We start from the raw sequence: 16427 nt of genomic DNA, 5'->3' as shown, positions 1-16427 counted from the left end.
CTCGTTGTAAACCTCTAAACCGGTAGAATCAGACCCCGGTCTCCAAATGCGTGTGAATCACTTCATTGGTGTGTCAAAAAGACATAAATGCATATGAAGCATTTGTGCAGACATTCACCTTTTTATAATCAGAACGATCTATTGTCGCTCTAATGATCAATCAGACCGGGATTTGTTCCCAAAGCATGCTGGAAAGTGTAGTCCTTTAGTAGAAGTGGTTTTGTTCCAGTGGAAATAACTTGTTTTGATAAACAGCAAAGGTAAGACAACATTTCTTGATAGTCAGTTGTTGTTTTGCTCTTATTTTGGCACTGGTCAGAGTGATAAAAATGGTACTGCTGGAATCTGTGGATTCTCCGTTGTCCAGGCGACACGTGTTTTTTTTGTTTACATAATCACGCCGATGCTCCGGTGCCGCTTTTCAATGTGTGGGCTGTAACGTTTTTCTCTCCTGCTGGTTTGATCCATCTGTGTTTAACTGTGTTTCGTGAACATAAGAATGGTTTATATGAGCTTTTAGCTGAGTTTCTGACCTTTCTGGTCTTACATATTACAGTTCAGGTGGATACAGCAATCCCTGTTGGAGCAAAATGAAAAACTGTAAATATAATACTATCTGCTGTCACCAGGGGGCGCTGAAAATTAAATAATTTCATAAATATGTCTTCAGGGCTAGCCGGTCATCAATCTGAGCAAGATTGATTCAGATCGGACCAGGATCAGCAAAGTTATAACGGTTTGCTTTTTTGTCACAAAAATCCAACTTTCCATCGCTGCCATGGCAACGCCGTTTAACGATTTGTCATTGTATCGTACATGCATCATCTACCATGTGTTTTGAGTGTTGTCAGTAATTTTGAGTGTGATACGAGGATATCTATAAAAGTTATTCCCAAAATCTTGAAGAAACTTTTTTTGTATGTTTTCTGCCACCACCAGGAGGAGCTGTTTTCAAAATTGAGAGAAAACTCTCCGCTCTGCTTTTTTTTGCCCCTCATTTTTATTTTCGCTGCTTTGATATTCAATAATGGACATTACAGCCATGTTTTTGAGCCTAAAACTACGTATTACACACAATAGTTTCACCTATGCCTAATTTTGTTTAAATAATTCTTGCACACTTTCTGTAAATCATATAAACTTTATTTCACTTCTCAAATATCACTGTTTGTCTCCTATATGATATATTTAACTGGCATTTCTTACCCAAACAACCAATGATTTATAAAGGAAAATCATGAAAAATTACAGGGGTGCCCAAACTTTTGCATACCACAGTAAATCTTTCAGTTTCAAATCTTTCTTGCACAGTGGTGCTCAAACCCTAATGAGAATATTTACAATGGTATGGGTCACCACATAATTTTCGGAAAAGGAAAGAGTCCTAAAATGAAGGTAAAGTAGAAAAGTGGAGCTGAAACAATTACTTGATTAAACTAATCTATATAATAATTAAATTAATTGGCAACTATTTTGAGTAGTAGTTCAGATTTTTCAGCTCCTTAAATGTGAATGATTTCTCATTCAAGAGAAAACATTCACAAAGACGATTTCTCGTTTCTTTGCTCCATATAACAAATAAATCATTAAAACTGAATTATTTTTGGTTTGAACAAAAGACAAATTGTATTTAAGACCTTTTATGAGATTTTAGAAGAATTTAAGACATTTTAAGGCCTTAAATTGAAATTTTTGGATTTAAGACTTTTTAAGACCCCACGGATACCATGTATATAGCAGACTAGAATGACGGGACAGGGGTTCCAGCCCACTCACCATATGGTGCAGCAACAGCAGCAATGCGGGGGTGTAAACTATTCTACACTGTACTACTTCATTTAAGCTCAAAAACATGGCTGTAATGTCCATTATTGACCATCAGAACAGCGATAATAAAAATGAGGGGCAAAAAAAAAGAAAAAAAAGCAGACTCTCCGCTGGAACGCGTGTGTCGCCACTCGCCAGACGGCTCAGGTTTTTGAACCTGCGCTCGTTTGGTGTCCACCAGAGTGAAGTACAGTGATCCTGACTGGGTGAGATGCCGCCTTCATTTAGCGCTCGTGTTATGTCACTCACCCCCGTCCTAAACTTAAGCCCAACCTCGTTCGCACTGCACGCACACACACACGCTTGGACGCGCACAGCCACTCAAGAGAACGAGCCGGTGATGCGCGCATCAGAGAGCGCATTGAGCTTGGACAGCAGGATCACCTTTTCGTGCACAGCTTCTTTAACCTCCATGGTCTTGAACTTTACGTGTTTGTGACACTTTTTTTACTATAAATGTTTTTGTCAATGTGCGCACGTGTCGATTGTCGATCGATTTGTCAACAAAAAAGTCCCATCCCTATTTGAGAACATCATCATTTCAAGGTTCAGGACTGATCAAAATGTTAGTTTTTCGATTAATCCAGAAAATTATTTGATGGATCAATCGAAATTGAAATTATTGGATTTAAGACTTTTTAAGACCCCACGGATACCATGTATATAGCAGACTAGAATGAAGGGACAGGGGTTCCAGCCCACTCACCATATGGTGCAATACCTCCTGCATCCACTGTGTTGCAGCAAAGAGCACAAAAAAACACGTGTTGAACAATTCTCTTTTGCATGATTATTATTGACATATGTCTGTGTATGTGGTGCAAATGTGAATGTGCATGTTCTTCCATCTCTGTCTTTGTACATCACTGTGTGCATGTTCAAAGTATTTTCAAATATAGAAGAATCACACAAGCTCGCCTTCAGAGCTGCTAAGGATGACAGGGAATCTATGATTCAAATACATACATCAAAAGGTACACATTCATGGGCCAAGGAGTGATGCAGAGGAGGCCTAGAGGCTGGATGGGTATTATCTATGAATGACAACAAGGTGGCTGTATGATGAGAGGGTGCAACTTCAGACAAGATTATACCGACCTATTCCTGACTGATGACGCTTGTAGTTTTCTCCAAAGGCCACAAGACCAATAGCAATGGTCTGGAGGGAGGGCCTAATCGCTGGAGTAAACTGCAAAGATCATAGACAAAAACAAACAATGTTCATGTTTATGAAGTTTGGTTGTGTGAGGTGTTTCCAAGTAGAACAGACTAGTTTGGTTTGGTATAGTAATATTTGTTGTGTTTCCATTAGGAATAGTGGCAAAATAACCAGCCACAACCATTACCTTCTTTGGCACCATTACAGAGTAAAACCGTACAGTTTGGCATGTTTCGACAACAGAAAAATGTCACTCCCTTGCAATCGTTGTAAATATCCCATGAAAGTCAAGGCAAGTTTCCAAAGTCTATTCTCATACATAGCTTAACGTGTTGTTCAGACAAACAGCCATGATGAAAACACAGCGCTCGACTCAAAACCAGTTGAAGACACATACATCGTTCTATAATTTTCTTCATTTTGGTGGATCCTTACTTCAAACGTAATTTTTTTGAAAAGGAGTCTGTATGTCAACTAAGACCTGGTGAACCTCAAGTTGCTTTGTATTCACTTGTCATTGTACAATTGTGAAATGAAATGTAACATCTTTCTGAACCCACGGCAACATCTGTTCCGACTGGCTCTCATCTGCCTCACATGAAATCTGCAATCAAGCATGAGATGGTGCGAGTTTCAAACTCTCCACCTATCACTCTATACATTTAGCATTAACCCTACCGCCCCTGCCAGGGTGCCATATAGCTCAACTCACCTGAAATCCCAGGCAGCGGCCATAGAAGCAGCCCTTGTGCATGGACGAGTATTCACGGACAAAGCTCTCGCTGAGGCCACTTTCGTCCTGGAAAAACAGGTTACCATGGCTGTTGTCATGTAGCATACGCTGAGCCAAGTAGAGCAGGGCGCGCAGCTGGCACAGGGCATTGCAGTAGGCCTCCATCTCCCCCGCGTTGTGTGCTAATCGGAAAAAGATGCTGCGGCGGTTAGCAGTGATGTAGCGCCCCTTGTGGATGATATGGAGAAGGCAGCAACGCACCACCTAGTAAATATGAAGAATGAGATATTAGGATATTAACCAAAAATGTTGTTGTCAAGAACATGCCACTCTTTTCTTGAAATGAGCATTCACAGCATAAATTTAAGAAAAAATGTATATGGTGCATCTACAAATTGAAAACATGCCACCCTTTTCTTCAAAAGAGCAAACTTAAATAGAAGAAAACTTTGTTATACCAGGTAATCAGAAATGCCAGACGTCACCCTATTCACGCAACAAGCCTCTGGCGGACTCTGGTGGCCATATTGGCAAGTGCAAGTGTGGAAGCACAAACAAACAAAGATTTACAGACACACAGAACCACTAAAAACAATACTTCACTCTCACTCCGTGAGGTGAAGAATTGAACAAAAAACAAATGCTATTTAATTTTTGACAAAAAGTTATTTAGTGATACTGTGCAGCCATTAAAGGGGCATTTCTTCTGGGTCTATCATAATTAATATTGAGGTGCTGAGTGTTGTGATTCAACTTAGTAATCGGTGAGAAAATATTAATACAAATGATTAATTATTTTAATAATTAATTTCTTTAATAATTTTCTTAAAAACGGGGCACCACTCCTCTTAAGGCGAGGGGAATGACAGAAAGACTTTCAATTACCCTTTATCACAAACAAGCAAGCACAAAAGACAGAAACAGTACTGTTAAAGTATTAAATTTAATCAATAACAACAACAAACATCAATCCCTTAATCTAAAATAACTACTGATAAAGTGTGCAGAAAAGGGGCATGGATATGAGTGCAGGAATGTGTGTGTGTGTGTGTGTGTGTGTGTGTGTGTGTGTGAAAAGGGGACGGGTCACTTGGCAGCTGGTGACAGCGTGGGAAACAGGAAGTAAACAAACAAAGCAAAAAGGTAAAAGAAGGAGGGGTCTCTGACGTGATGGTTGTCACGGCGACGCGCCTCCCACTTCCAGGTTACCAAAATGTGGCCGCTACGTCACGTAAAAATGGCATCACTCGCCGTTACCGTGAGGCAACACGAGATGGCGCTCGTGCTCTGATTTCGTCACTCAGCTCTTCCGTCCTTCACCAGCAGAGGCGCTGAGTAAAAGAGGAGAGTTGAAGGAGGAAATGAAGTCAGCAGTGACGTGGAGAATTTAAAGGTATTGCGGCGGGAAGTGAAGTAGACAAAGGAACGGGTCTGATCAGAAAACTTCTGCCGATCACGCAGTCTATCCGGCGCTGACCGGCTTAAACTGTGGTTTTTACAGATCACGGAAGTTTCCCTCTCAATAAGTGATCACGGGCTGTGTTGAGGACACAGGATCGCGATACACAGGGACAATACACAGAAATAAAGGGGAGACACGTGAGGAGAAATAGAAACCGAATTGGACCACACAGATTAGCAGGAGTTTGTCTCGTGAATCTGCAGTTTTACCGGTCAAATTAAGGCTTCTTTTACGATCGCAGCTGGCGCTGCGTGCGGAGCGAAAGGCACAAAGAATGATAAACAATCAAACATCTGATGCGGGCGGCGCCGATTCAGCTATACAGTCCGCTAGCTTTAGCGTACAAACACTATTCTAAACCAGTTACAACTTTGACTGGTTGGGGGGTCCTGGTAGGTTCTATCCGTCCTTCGGCCAGTACCGGTATCGGAGAAGAGAGCGGGTGTCTCTTTGCGCGGCTCTGGAGCTGTATGATACATGGTTCACCGACTCACAACAGGGACAGCTGGTCGACGGTGATTTAGGAGCATGGTCTCCTCTTCTGCAGGTATAACAATGAATAACTCGCAGGGGTTATTCCCGGGGTCCTTGGATCAAAAATAAAAGAAAACAAAAAGGGGAAAAACAAAAATGGGGTAGGAGTGGACAGAGGAATAATCTTCAAAGCTTGGCCAGCAAGGATGTAGATTTTCAGGGGTTGGTTCACTCCTTGAACACATACATCCACTCAAGCTAAGAAATATGGTGGGAGAGGCTGAATTCAGGTTTGAATTTCAGTTTTGGTACCTTTGCCTCGGGGGCGGGGCATCCCGTGATGTTCACCAATGGGTCAGTAGTTGCCTGTTGGTGACGTCATTTGCCGCAGTGGCTTGTGGGAAATGAGTACATCACAGCTGGACGCCTTGGGGGGATGGATTCCTTTCCTTTGTTCTCCACCATGTGGCTCCTGGGGTCTTTCAGACCACCATTTTAAGTCCAGGCTTGAGTTCAGGCTTTATGACTTCCCAGTAGGTCGCAACAGATGACAATGGCTAGGCCCAACACTGAGCTTTAAGTGGAAACGTGCAATAGCATGCCTGTAAGCAAGTGTGTGAAAAGCTTGCTGCTTCACTGGGGTGTTGGATGGATTACACAGAGAAGAACTATGAGGGAGAAAAAAGTGGAAATCAAGAGGCCAGAAAACAGAGTGAGATTAATTTGCTGCTGTGCTAGACGCAATCAGTTGTGGTGCACTCTGGCCACAGAAGGTTGTGATGTTTTATCAATAAGTTTGGAAGTTAAAGTACAGTGGGCACAGTGGTGGTGGATATTATATAGCTGGAGAAATGTGCCTAACCTGATTTGCAACATAAAATCAATCACTAAAACAAATGGACCGACCTTGAAAAAAAGTGATTTCTAGCACAGAACAGAGTTTCTAGTAGTGTGGAGAGAATATTGATAAGAATGCATGCTGGGTGGGTGGGGGATTTTTATTCTCAGGGCTGCAATCGCTCAAAGAAAATTACAACACATCAAAGTGCTTTAAAACATGCCACAGCTTACCTTGACTAATGAACGATAGCCGTTAGCAGGTATATGTGGGTCAAAGTCAAAATGGTGGTAAACGGCAGCAAAGCCAGAGACAACTGGCTCCAGACTGCGAGTGTGCTCCTGGATGGAGCTCATTACTTCCATCAGCCGCCGTCCCGCATCTCCTTGCGACCCCTTGCCTCCTCCCGAGAAGAATGTGATGTTTTCTTCGCACACGCTGTAGAGGGCTGCAAACACTGCCTTGGTGTCCATCACTATGAGCAGAGAGAAAGCAAAGAGAAAGAGATTAGTTTAATGTGTGTGAGGATGAATTTATATTTCAAGTTTAGTGACGTAGTGGGCCAGTCCCATTTTCAGCCACTACTGATTGCTTATTGGTAGATTGTTCAGACGTCTAACTCGGAGCAACTGATACCGAAACCTTCTTATACTTTAACTCAAAATACATTTATTTGCAAGTGTCCGTCACTCCGTCAAGGGACAACGGAGACGGCAAGAGCTGCGATTGGTCCTCAGGACAGGACGATCGAAGCTGCTCTGTGCCGGCTCACAGTGCGCACCGAGCATCCACAGAGGCGGAACTGATCACCGCCAACAACGTCGTTGCGAAACTAGGAATACGTCACATCTTACTTAATACACACAACACATGTTTAGACTCTAAATGGCCAATTTCTCGCCTCAAATTATCTTAAAACTGTCTAATAGGGGTCTTTTATAGCACCTGTGCTTCACAGGTAATAGCCTGTCTTCAGAGTACACCCCCCTTGTTTTCCACTATTTTGGTTTAGTCCAGCCCAGTGGGCTGTTCTGCTCCGTGGCTCATGAGCGACAGACAGATAAGCGTCATTAATTAGACGTGAATTTTGAGCTTTTCATGTTAGGCTACAGTCAGTCCTCCTGTCACATCCATGTCAAAGACATCAGCAGTGTGGCAGCATTTTTCAAAAGTAGATGACGGTAAAAAAAGTGGAATGCAAACTTTGCAAGCAACAGTTTGCTTTTCACAGCTCTACTACAAACATGACATATCATTTAAAAACACTAAGCTAAGGTTGCTCCGTCCGTTTTGAGTATGAACATATCAGAATTATTAGCATATTTTAATGTTTTAGTCTTATAATCGTTGATTGGTTTTATAACTGCAGCCGCACCTGCCCGCAACAGTGGCATCGTCCAGCGGTCTATTTGTGTCTCAGCCACGAAACTGCGCTGCGCTGTTCAGTCTCGCTCTGTATTCCTCAACAGTTATTGTGCCGATATTACTATCTATTTTCAGGTATCACGGGCTATGATATTGCGCAGATGAACGTAATGCAAACCACTGTCAGAGCCGTCAGACTCTGTTGAACCTCAGCAGCAGGTCTTTTCAAATTAAGAGCCGCAGCCGCACAAGTACCCCCCGTCGATTAGTCGATATTTGGTCGAAATTTCAGGGCTTTAGTCGACCAAGAGATTCTTTGGTTGATTACAGCCCTACCAATATGTATTAAGAGCAACAAAAAAAAAAGGATCTGTCAAAAAGTTGGAGCATTCAAACTATTTTTCATGTGCAATAAATATGCATTATTTGAATATATATTGTACTTTTCTGTATCTAAACTTTAACCAAGGCTACTGTAACAAAGTAATATGGGGGGGAGAGAAAGAATTTAAAAACTTTGCAGAAATTATTTTACAGATCCCTTAAAGGTGAAGTAAGTAGCTTATAGTGACATCTAGAGGAGAGGCTGAAATTTACAACAAAGAACTGCTCCTCTGCTCACCCCCTCCATTCCCTGAGCGCTACGGTATCCGCAGCCGGTCAAATGTCGTCCTCGTCGTCTTTCTCCTTGTCAGCAGATGAGATTCGTGAGGAGAGGGAGAGGGCGAGCTACCGCGGCCGTAGCAGACGAAGTGGAGAGAGTGGAGGTGGGACTTCCGCTACAAGTAAAGCAACGCTTGATTTGTTCTCTCGCGTTTGTCCTTACAGGTTTCGGTAGAAACATGGCGTCTCGCTGCTAACAGTGGCAATGCAACCGCGGCCCGCGACCATGTTATTTTAGATCTTTACGACTTTTTGAAACACTACGAAAAATGAAACAAAACCTATTATACAGCGACTAGACAATGCAAGAGCACATAATATGTATAAAAAAGTGGATTTTGGGTTATATAAACCCATAAATACTACACAGTGTCCCTTTAAGTGAAATCTTAGGATGTGGAGCTGAGGTGGCCTATGCATGGTATGCCCTGAATACAATCTATTCAATTGAAGTATAGTCTTGAGGGTCAAACAAATAACTTCCCAAATATTCGGCTACAGTTTTTCATTCAGAAAGAGAAATTGAAGAAGCCATTTCACATAATCACAAAAGCATCTGAAAAGAGACTCTGATTTATCGACGAAATGACATACAGCTATTCTTCTTTGGATACTGAAATGGCTTTCATTCATTTGGACGGTCTAAACAAAGCCTTATCCCCCAACCTTAACCATAACCAGTTTATGAATCTTAGATTAAATTTAGCCAGTTCTTCAAAAATGAGGTTCTGCCTCATTAGGACCACATTTTTTTCCCCAATGAGCACTACTGGTCCTGAAATGGTCAGCATTTATGACAGGAAAGGTACAAAATAGAAGAGGTAACAAATACAAGAACACGCACGCAATCAATTGCATTTAAAGGAATAGTCCGAAATGTTATTACACGAGACACTTATGGCAATTTTCCATACAGTTCTAGCACTACTTGGCTCGACTCTACTCATCAGACCTACAGCAAATATCCCATTGCATTTAATAGAGCAAAGTATTTTTTTTTTTTTTTAATTAAAAAGTATAGTTCTATACAATCCTGTTAAGCTTATGAAAGAGCTTGGGGCCAAATTTAAGACGAGTTCTAGCCTGAGAATACTGTGAGCAAGTCCCATGACTTAAAACCACACCCAACTGCACTCTGAAACAGACTTTGCATTGTGCTCTTTGTCAAGCAACCTCAGTCCAGTCTTCAAAAAAACTTATTTAAAACCCTGTTTCTTAATGAGGATTTAACCTCTTCTTCACGCGTAAAAAAACCATATCTCACTTTAACAAACACATACATGCTGCATACCCACAGAAAGGTCAGAAACTCAGCAAAAAGCTCATATAAACCATCTTATGTTGACGAAACACAGTTAAAATACCTACTAGGGCTGTAATCAACCAAAGAAACTCTTGGTCGACTAAAGCCCTGAAATTTCGACCAAAAATCGACTAATCGACGGGGGTACTTTGCGGCTGCGGCTCTTTTATTTTGAAAAGACCCGCAAACGCAAAGTATCTGTGCGGCTGCGGCTCTTATTTTGAAAAGACCCGAAGTCGCGGCTGGAGTTCAACAGAGTCTGACGGCTCTGATAGCGTTTTGCATTACGTTAATCTGCGCAATATCATAGCCCGTGATATCCGACAATAACTAGTAATATCAGCACAATAACTGTTGAGGAATACAGAGCGAGACTGAACAGCGCAGCGCAGCTTCGCGGCTGAGACCACTGGACGCTGCTGCGCGCAGGTGTGTCTGTGGTTATAAAACCAATCAACGATTATTAGACTAAAACATTGAAATATGCTAATGATTCTGATATGTTCATACTCAGAACGGACGGAGCAACCTTAGCTTAGTGTTTTTAAATGATATGACATGTTTGTAGAGCTGTGAAAAGCAAACTGTTGCTTGCAAAGTTTGTGTTCCACTTTTTTACCGTCATCTACTTTTGAAAAATGCTGCCACACTGCTGATGTCTTTGACATGGATGTGACAGGAGGACTGACTGTAGCCTAACATGAAAGCTCATAATTCACGTCTAATTAATGGCAACGGTGATCTGTGTCGCTCATGAGCCACGGAGCGACAACAACCCACTGGGCTGGACTGAACCAAAATAGTGGAAAACAAGGGGGTGTTCTCTAAAGACAGACAGTTACCTGTGAAGCACGGGTGCTGTTAAACATCCCTATTAGCATGTGGTACTTTCCTCCAAATGAAATTCACCATAAAATGTAAAAAATAAAAAATTTAGTCGACCAATCACAATTTTGGTCGAGCCAGAGCGTGTCGACCAATTAGTCGACCAGTCGACTTTGACTTTACAGCCCTAATACCTACGGATCAAACCAGCAGGAGCGAAAAAACCTGTTACAGCGCACACATTGAAAAGCTGCACCGGAGCGTCAGCGTAATTATGTAAACAAAAAAACGTGTCGGCTGGACAGCTGAAAACCCATAGATTCCAGCTGTACCATTTTTATCACTCTACGACCAATATTTACGGATCCAACCCCAAAATAAGAGCAAAACAACAACTGACTTTCAAGAAATACAAGCAGAAATGTTGTCTTACCTTTGCTGTTTATCAAAACAAGTTATTTCCACCAGAACAAAACCACTTCTAATGAAGAACTACACTTTCCAGCATGCTTTGGAAACAAATCCCAGTCCGATTGATCATTACAGAGTGACATTAGATCGTTTTGATTAGAGAAAGGCGAATTTCCGCACAAATCATATGCATTTATGTCCTTTTGACTCGTTAATGAAGTGATTCACACGCATTTGGAGATTTGGGGTCTGATTCTACCGGTTTAGAGGTTTAAAACGAGCTGTCAATCACCCTAATTGACCAAGGTGATGCTTAACTGAAGACGCTGCAGAGTCACAGAGTTATTACACACCGCACAGGGAGCATCGATTTACAGCGAGTTATCATACTTTTTTATTTTTTTTTCAAAACAAGTTATTTTTAGATCTGTAGCGGCATGTAGATAACATTTATTGGGTTTTTAATAATTTGGTACCTAAGAAATCTCAAATGGCGCCACACTGTGCCAACAGAGAAAACACTAGACAAACTAGACATCTCTTTATTAATACCTCTGTAATTTCACTCTGCTTCATTTCAACAGCATCAGACTTTGCACAGCTCATGTCCACATGTTGTTCCATGACCTCCATGTTTTTTTAAGCTCCTACTGCATATTTTAAAGGTGATATTTGCTTTAAAATGCAATATTTTTTTAAGGCGAGAGAAAAAAAATCCTTCAGTTATGCTGTGTTCCATGTACATTTACTCTGACACAATGGCATCTACAGTGAAATCTTAAACGTGGAATCTCACAAGTGTTATCTGTGTGTTTAATACCAAGATAATCAAGATAGAGCTTGTAACTGTAGAGATTTACTCTATTTAGTTTGGGCATGTCATTTTCGAGCAGGGACTCTTATGACTTTACAATGAAAGGTCCGATCCAAACCAAACTTGCTGTGAGTGATGATGGGTAGTTGCTGAAGAAGACTATGAAGAAACAGTCAATTTTTAAAACAGCACCTCCTGGTGGCAGGAAAACATACTGTTACGTGCCAACCAGCCAGAGGGCTGGAGTGTGGATGCGTGTGTGCATTTCTGCTTTCCCCCCCCCCTTCCCTCCTTTCTGTTTTCTTCCCAGGTGCTAACAACCTGAGTGGCATCCACCTGGGAAGCTCAGTTCCCCATTAAGAGTTGGCCAATCGGGGATGGACTGGGCCAAGTCATAAGGGCCTGCTGACAGGATCTCGCTCTCTCTGTCTTGCCCTCATGATTGCTGTCTGTGAACTTTAGTTTTGACTCATTGTGATTCTGTGGTGGGTAGATTTGGTGCATTAGGTAAGTTGGGTACCCTACATTTTTACATCACGTAGGTATATTTCTGTTAAGCACACTAGGTTTATTGGTTGGTGCCACACATGTATTTTTTGATAAAGACTCTTTGTAGATGATTAAGTTAGGCCTTTGTTTTTTGATTTTGTGTGTTGTAAGTTAGGAGTAGTCAGGCCTTGTTTTGTTCTTTTGATTTCAATGATTTGGCACCTACCACTTCAGCCCATTTCTCCCACCATTTTCTGTTTCACAAACTTTTGTTGAACCCTTTTGATGAATTTGGAAATAAAGCTTTAATTTAATTCCACACCACGTTGACCTGCAGATCTTTTGGTTGTTGTGTTGCTTTCCTGATGAGGGGTTAGTTGGGACGTAACAAATGGGGGCTCGTCCGGGATCTTTTCCTTCCCTGAGCTAAATAATCAAAGTTTGTTGTTCATTGTTGTGTGGGATTATTTTCAGCATGAGTTTAAAGTTACGAGACTTCATTGATAACCCTAGCTTTGAAAAGATAGATTCATGCCGAAAGGATGATTTATTGGGTATTGCAGCACACTATGAAATCCCTGTAAAAAAATATGATGTTAAAAAAGAAATTAAAAATATAATTCTGAACAAGTTAATTGACTTAAATGTCCTAACGGTTAGCTCAGCCCAGCCTAGGCATGAGGCTTATGTGGGACCAAATGTTTCTGGGTTGGATGATAAAGGGGAATCGGACACACAGGCCACCCCTCCACAGGACATGGGGGAAAGCCAGGCTATGCCAGCAACTCTGCCTCGTTTTGAGCCTTTCTCCCCAGAGTCCAGTGGGTCCAGTGGGAATACCAGACTCAAGGTTCGCTTAGCCCGACTTCAGCTAGCTGCTCAGGAGAAGGAGTTGGTCCGTAAAGCAGATTATGACCTCAGATTTCAGGTGCGTAAACTAGAGATAGAGGCTGAGAGAGACATTAAGTTACGGCAGCTTGAAGTTGAAGCCTTGAGAATCTCTTCTAGCCAGACTCTTCAATATGCAACTGAAAATTCTGAACCCTTGCATGCAAAAAGTCACAAGCCAACGTTTGACATAAGTAAACATATTGCATTAGTGCCAACTTTTCGGGAGTCAGAGGTAGATTCCTATTTTAATGCCTTTGAAAGGATTGCTACTGCACTAGACTGGCCTCGAGACATGTGGCCTATTCTTCTTCAGTGCAAATTGGTTGGTAAGGCTCAGGAGGTTGTGTCATCTCTTTCATTAAAAGAAAGTTTGCAATATGACATGCTTAAGGAGTCTATTTTGCGTGCCTATGAGCTTGTGCCAGAGGCCTACAGGCAGAAGTTTAGAAACCATAGACGATCAGGTGGACAAACTTTTGTTGAATTCACACGTGAAAAAAGTGTCCTCTTTGATAAGTGGTGTGCCGCTGCTGGGGTTAGTGACGATTTTGAATCTCTTCGTCAGTTGATGCTTGTAGAAGATTTTAAGAACACTCTACCAGAAAAGATGGTGGTGTTTTTAAATGAACAACAGCAGCTGTGTTGGCTGATGAATTTGTATTGACTCATAAAAATGTGTTTGTGTCTCCGTATCGCCCAGACAGAACATCAGTACTGCGTCCTGTAAGACCTGAACCTAAACACCTTGTTCCTGAGAAGCCTAACTGTCCACCGTCACCTCCTCGGGAGGAACGTGAATGCTTCTACTGTCATAGGAAGGGTCATATTGTTGCTGATTGTCTTGCTTTAAAACGTAAACAACAGTTCTCTCCGAGCTTGACCACCCCAAAAGGAGTGGGTCTGATCAAAAGTGTTACATCTTCCTATACTCAACTGTCCCTTGATGAAGTTGATGCATGCTTCAAACCATTTGTTTCTAAGGGCAATGTTTCGTTAACTGAAGATCCAAAAGATCAGCAGCAAGTAACAATACTGAGAGATACAGGAGGCTCCCAGTCCCTTATTAAAGAAGGTATTTTACCTCTATCATCTGAGTCCTCATGTCACTCAAGTGTAGTTGTCCAGGGTATTGAAATGGGTTATGTGCTTTCCCCTTTGCATTATGTCTATTTTCAATCTCCCTTGGTCAGTGGACTATTTAAGGTTGCTGTTCTCCCAGTTTTGCCTGTCAAAGGTGTTGATTTCATTCTTGGAAATGACATCGCTGGAGGCAAAGTTACACCAGTTCCAGAAGTACTAGACAGCCCTAGGTTGGACGCCGAGTCGGACAACATCGGCCAGAGATATTCTCATGTCTTTCCTGCTTGTGTGGTTACCAGGGCCTACACAAAGAAATGTGGCCCTGACTTGTCTAACTCGGTTCTGTTTGCAGAGCAGTATACTGAGGCCGTTGTATCGAGGTGTAAAAGTCAACCTGAGATCCACCCTACTCTTCCTAGTCCAGAGTCTGTAAAATTGCCAGCCACTCGAGAGGAGTTCATTGCTGCGCAACAGGTAGATGAAACACTTGTCTCTCTTCTGTTCTTAGTTGGGACGAGGCAAAGTGTATGAAAATGGCCTACATTCTCAATAATGGACTGCTGATGCGACATTGGACCAGTAATTTGGAGAATGAGGACTGGAGCGCTACTTTCCAAGTTGTAGTTCCCACGTCCTACCGCTCTCAGGTACTGTCCTTGGCCCATGACCATCCCTGGGCAGGGCACATGGGTGTCACTAAGACCTATAACAAAGTTCTCAGGCATTTCTTTTGGCCTGGACTTAAGTCTGATGTTGCTCTTTATTGTCGTACTTGTCATGTGTGTCAAGTAACTGGGAAGCCAAATCAGGTGATCCCTTCTGCTCCCCTCTGCCCAATTCCAGCAATCGGAGAACCATTTGAGAGGGTAATAGTTGATTGTGTTGGGCCATTGCCCAAGAAGAAATCTGGTAATCAGTTTCTCCTTACAGTTATGTGTGCTACCACCAGGTTTCCAGAGGCTATCCCTTTGCGGAAAATTAAAGCTCCAGTGATCACCAAGGCTTTGGTAAAATTCTTTTCAGTGTATGGTTTGCCGAAGGTGATTCAGACTGATCAGGGCACCAATTTTAAATCTACTGTGTTTGACCGGGTGCTCAAAACATTATCCATTAAACATTTGATGTCTAGTCCGTACCATCCTGAAAGCCAGGGGGCGCTTGAAAGGTTTCACCAGACTATGAAATCCATGTTACGCAAGCACTGCTTCGAATCACAGAGGGATTGGGATGAAAGTATTCCCCTTGTTATGTTTGCCACTCGTGAGGCTGTGCAGGAATCGCTAGGTTTTAGTCCTGCACAGCTTGTGTTTGGACATGAGGCACGGGGTCCATTGAAAGTCCTTAAAGAACAGCTAGTTGTGCCTGACAAGAAGGTGAAAAGTATTCCAGAGTATGTGACAAAATTAAAGGATCGCCTCAAGCTAGCCTGTTCCTTGGCTAAAGATGCCCTGACCTCCTCACAGGTGAGGATGAAGCATCGCTATGACCAGAAGACAGTAACCCACTTGTTCCAGCCAGGTGACAAAGTTTTGATTCTCTTGCCTACACCTGGTTCGACACTCAGCACAAAATTTTCTGGTCCTTATGTTGTAGAGAAAAGGCTCACTGACGTGAACTATGTTATTAAGACCCCGGACTGCAGGAGACGGACCAGGGTGTGTCACGTCAACATGATTAAGCCATACCGTTCCCGAGAGGATGAAAGTGGGTTATCCACAGCCCATGAGGTGAAGATCGACACCTCCCCAATGGCTTCCATCTCAGTGGTGAGCATTCCTGATGAGGGGTTGGTGATGCGTAATGCAACACCACAGGGAGCAAGATTGAGTAATTCAGAAGTGTTGTTGACTTTTCCCCAGTACTTGTCTCATCTTTCTGATGACCAGTGTAATGATGTTGTGAAACTTGTTAATGAATTCCCAAGTTTGTTCAAGGACATTCCATCCCAGACATCTGTTATCACTCATGATATTGTTTTGACTAAGCCTAGGCCAATTAAGCAGCGTGCTTATCGAGCTAGTCCGGCAAAGAGGGGGATGATGAGGAAAGAAGTTGACTATCTTTATAATAATCGATTTGCTGTGCCAAGTTCT

General features: G+C 42.3%; 1 protein-coding gene across 1 annotated transcript in view; it reads right to left on the bottom strand.

The window, feature by feature from the left end:
• lipeb (lipase, hormone-sensitive b) overlaps positions 1-16427 on the bottom strand; it is a 110680-nt gene that overhangs the window by 60105 nt on the left and 34148 nt on the right. The window contains exons 2-4 of the mRNA XM_083890278.1: positions 6727-6968; positions 3699-3983; positions 2926-3016 (exon numbers count right to left, since the gene is read on the bottom strand). Coding sequence (XP_083746404.1) covers positions 2926-3016; positions 3699-3983; positions 6727-6968 — 618 coding nt within the window. The remainder of the gene's footprint in view (positions 1-2925; positions 3017-3698; positions 3984-6726; positions 6969-16427) is intronic.

This window comes from Microchirus variegatus (genome assembly GCF_963457635.1).
Source record: "Microchirus variegatus genome assembly, chromosome: 1".
NCBI classification, from domain to species: domain Eukaryota; kingdom Metazoa; phylum Chordata; class Actinopteri; order Pleuronectiformes; family Soleidae; genus Microchirus; species Microchirus variegatus.
This window is presented reverse-complemented; position numbering and strand designations above follow the sequence as displayed.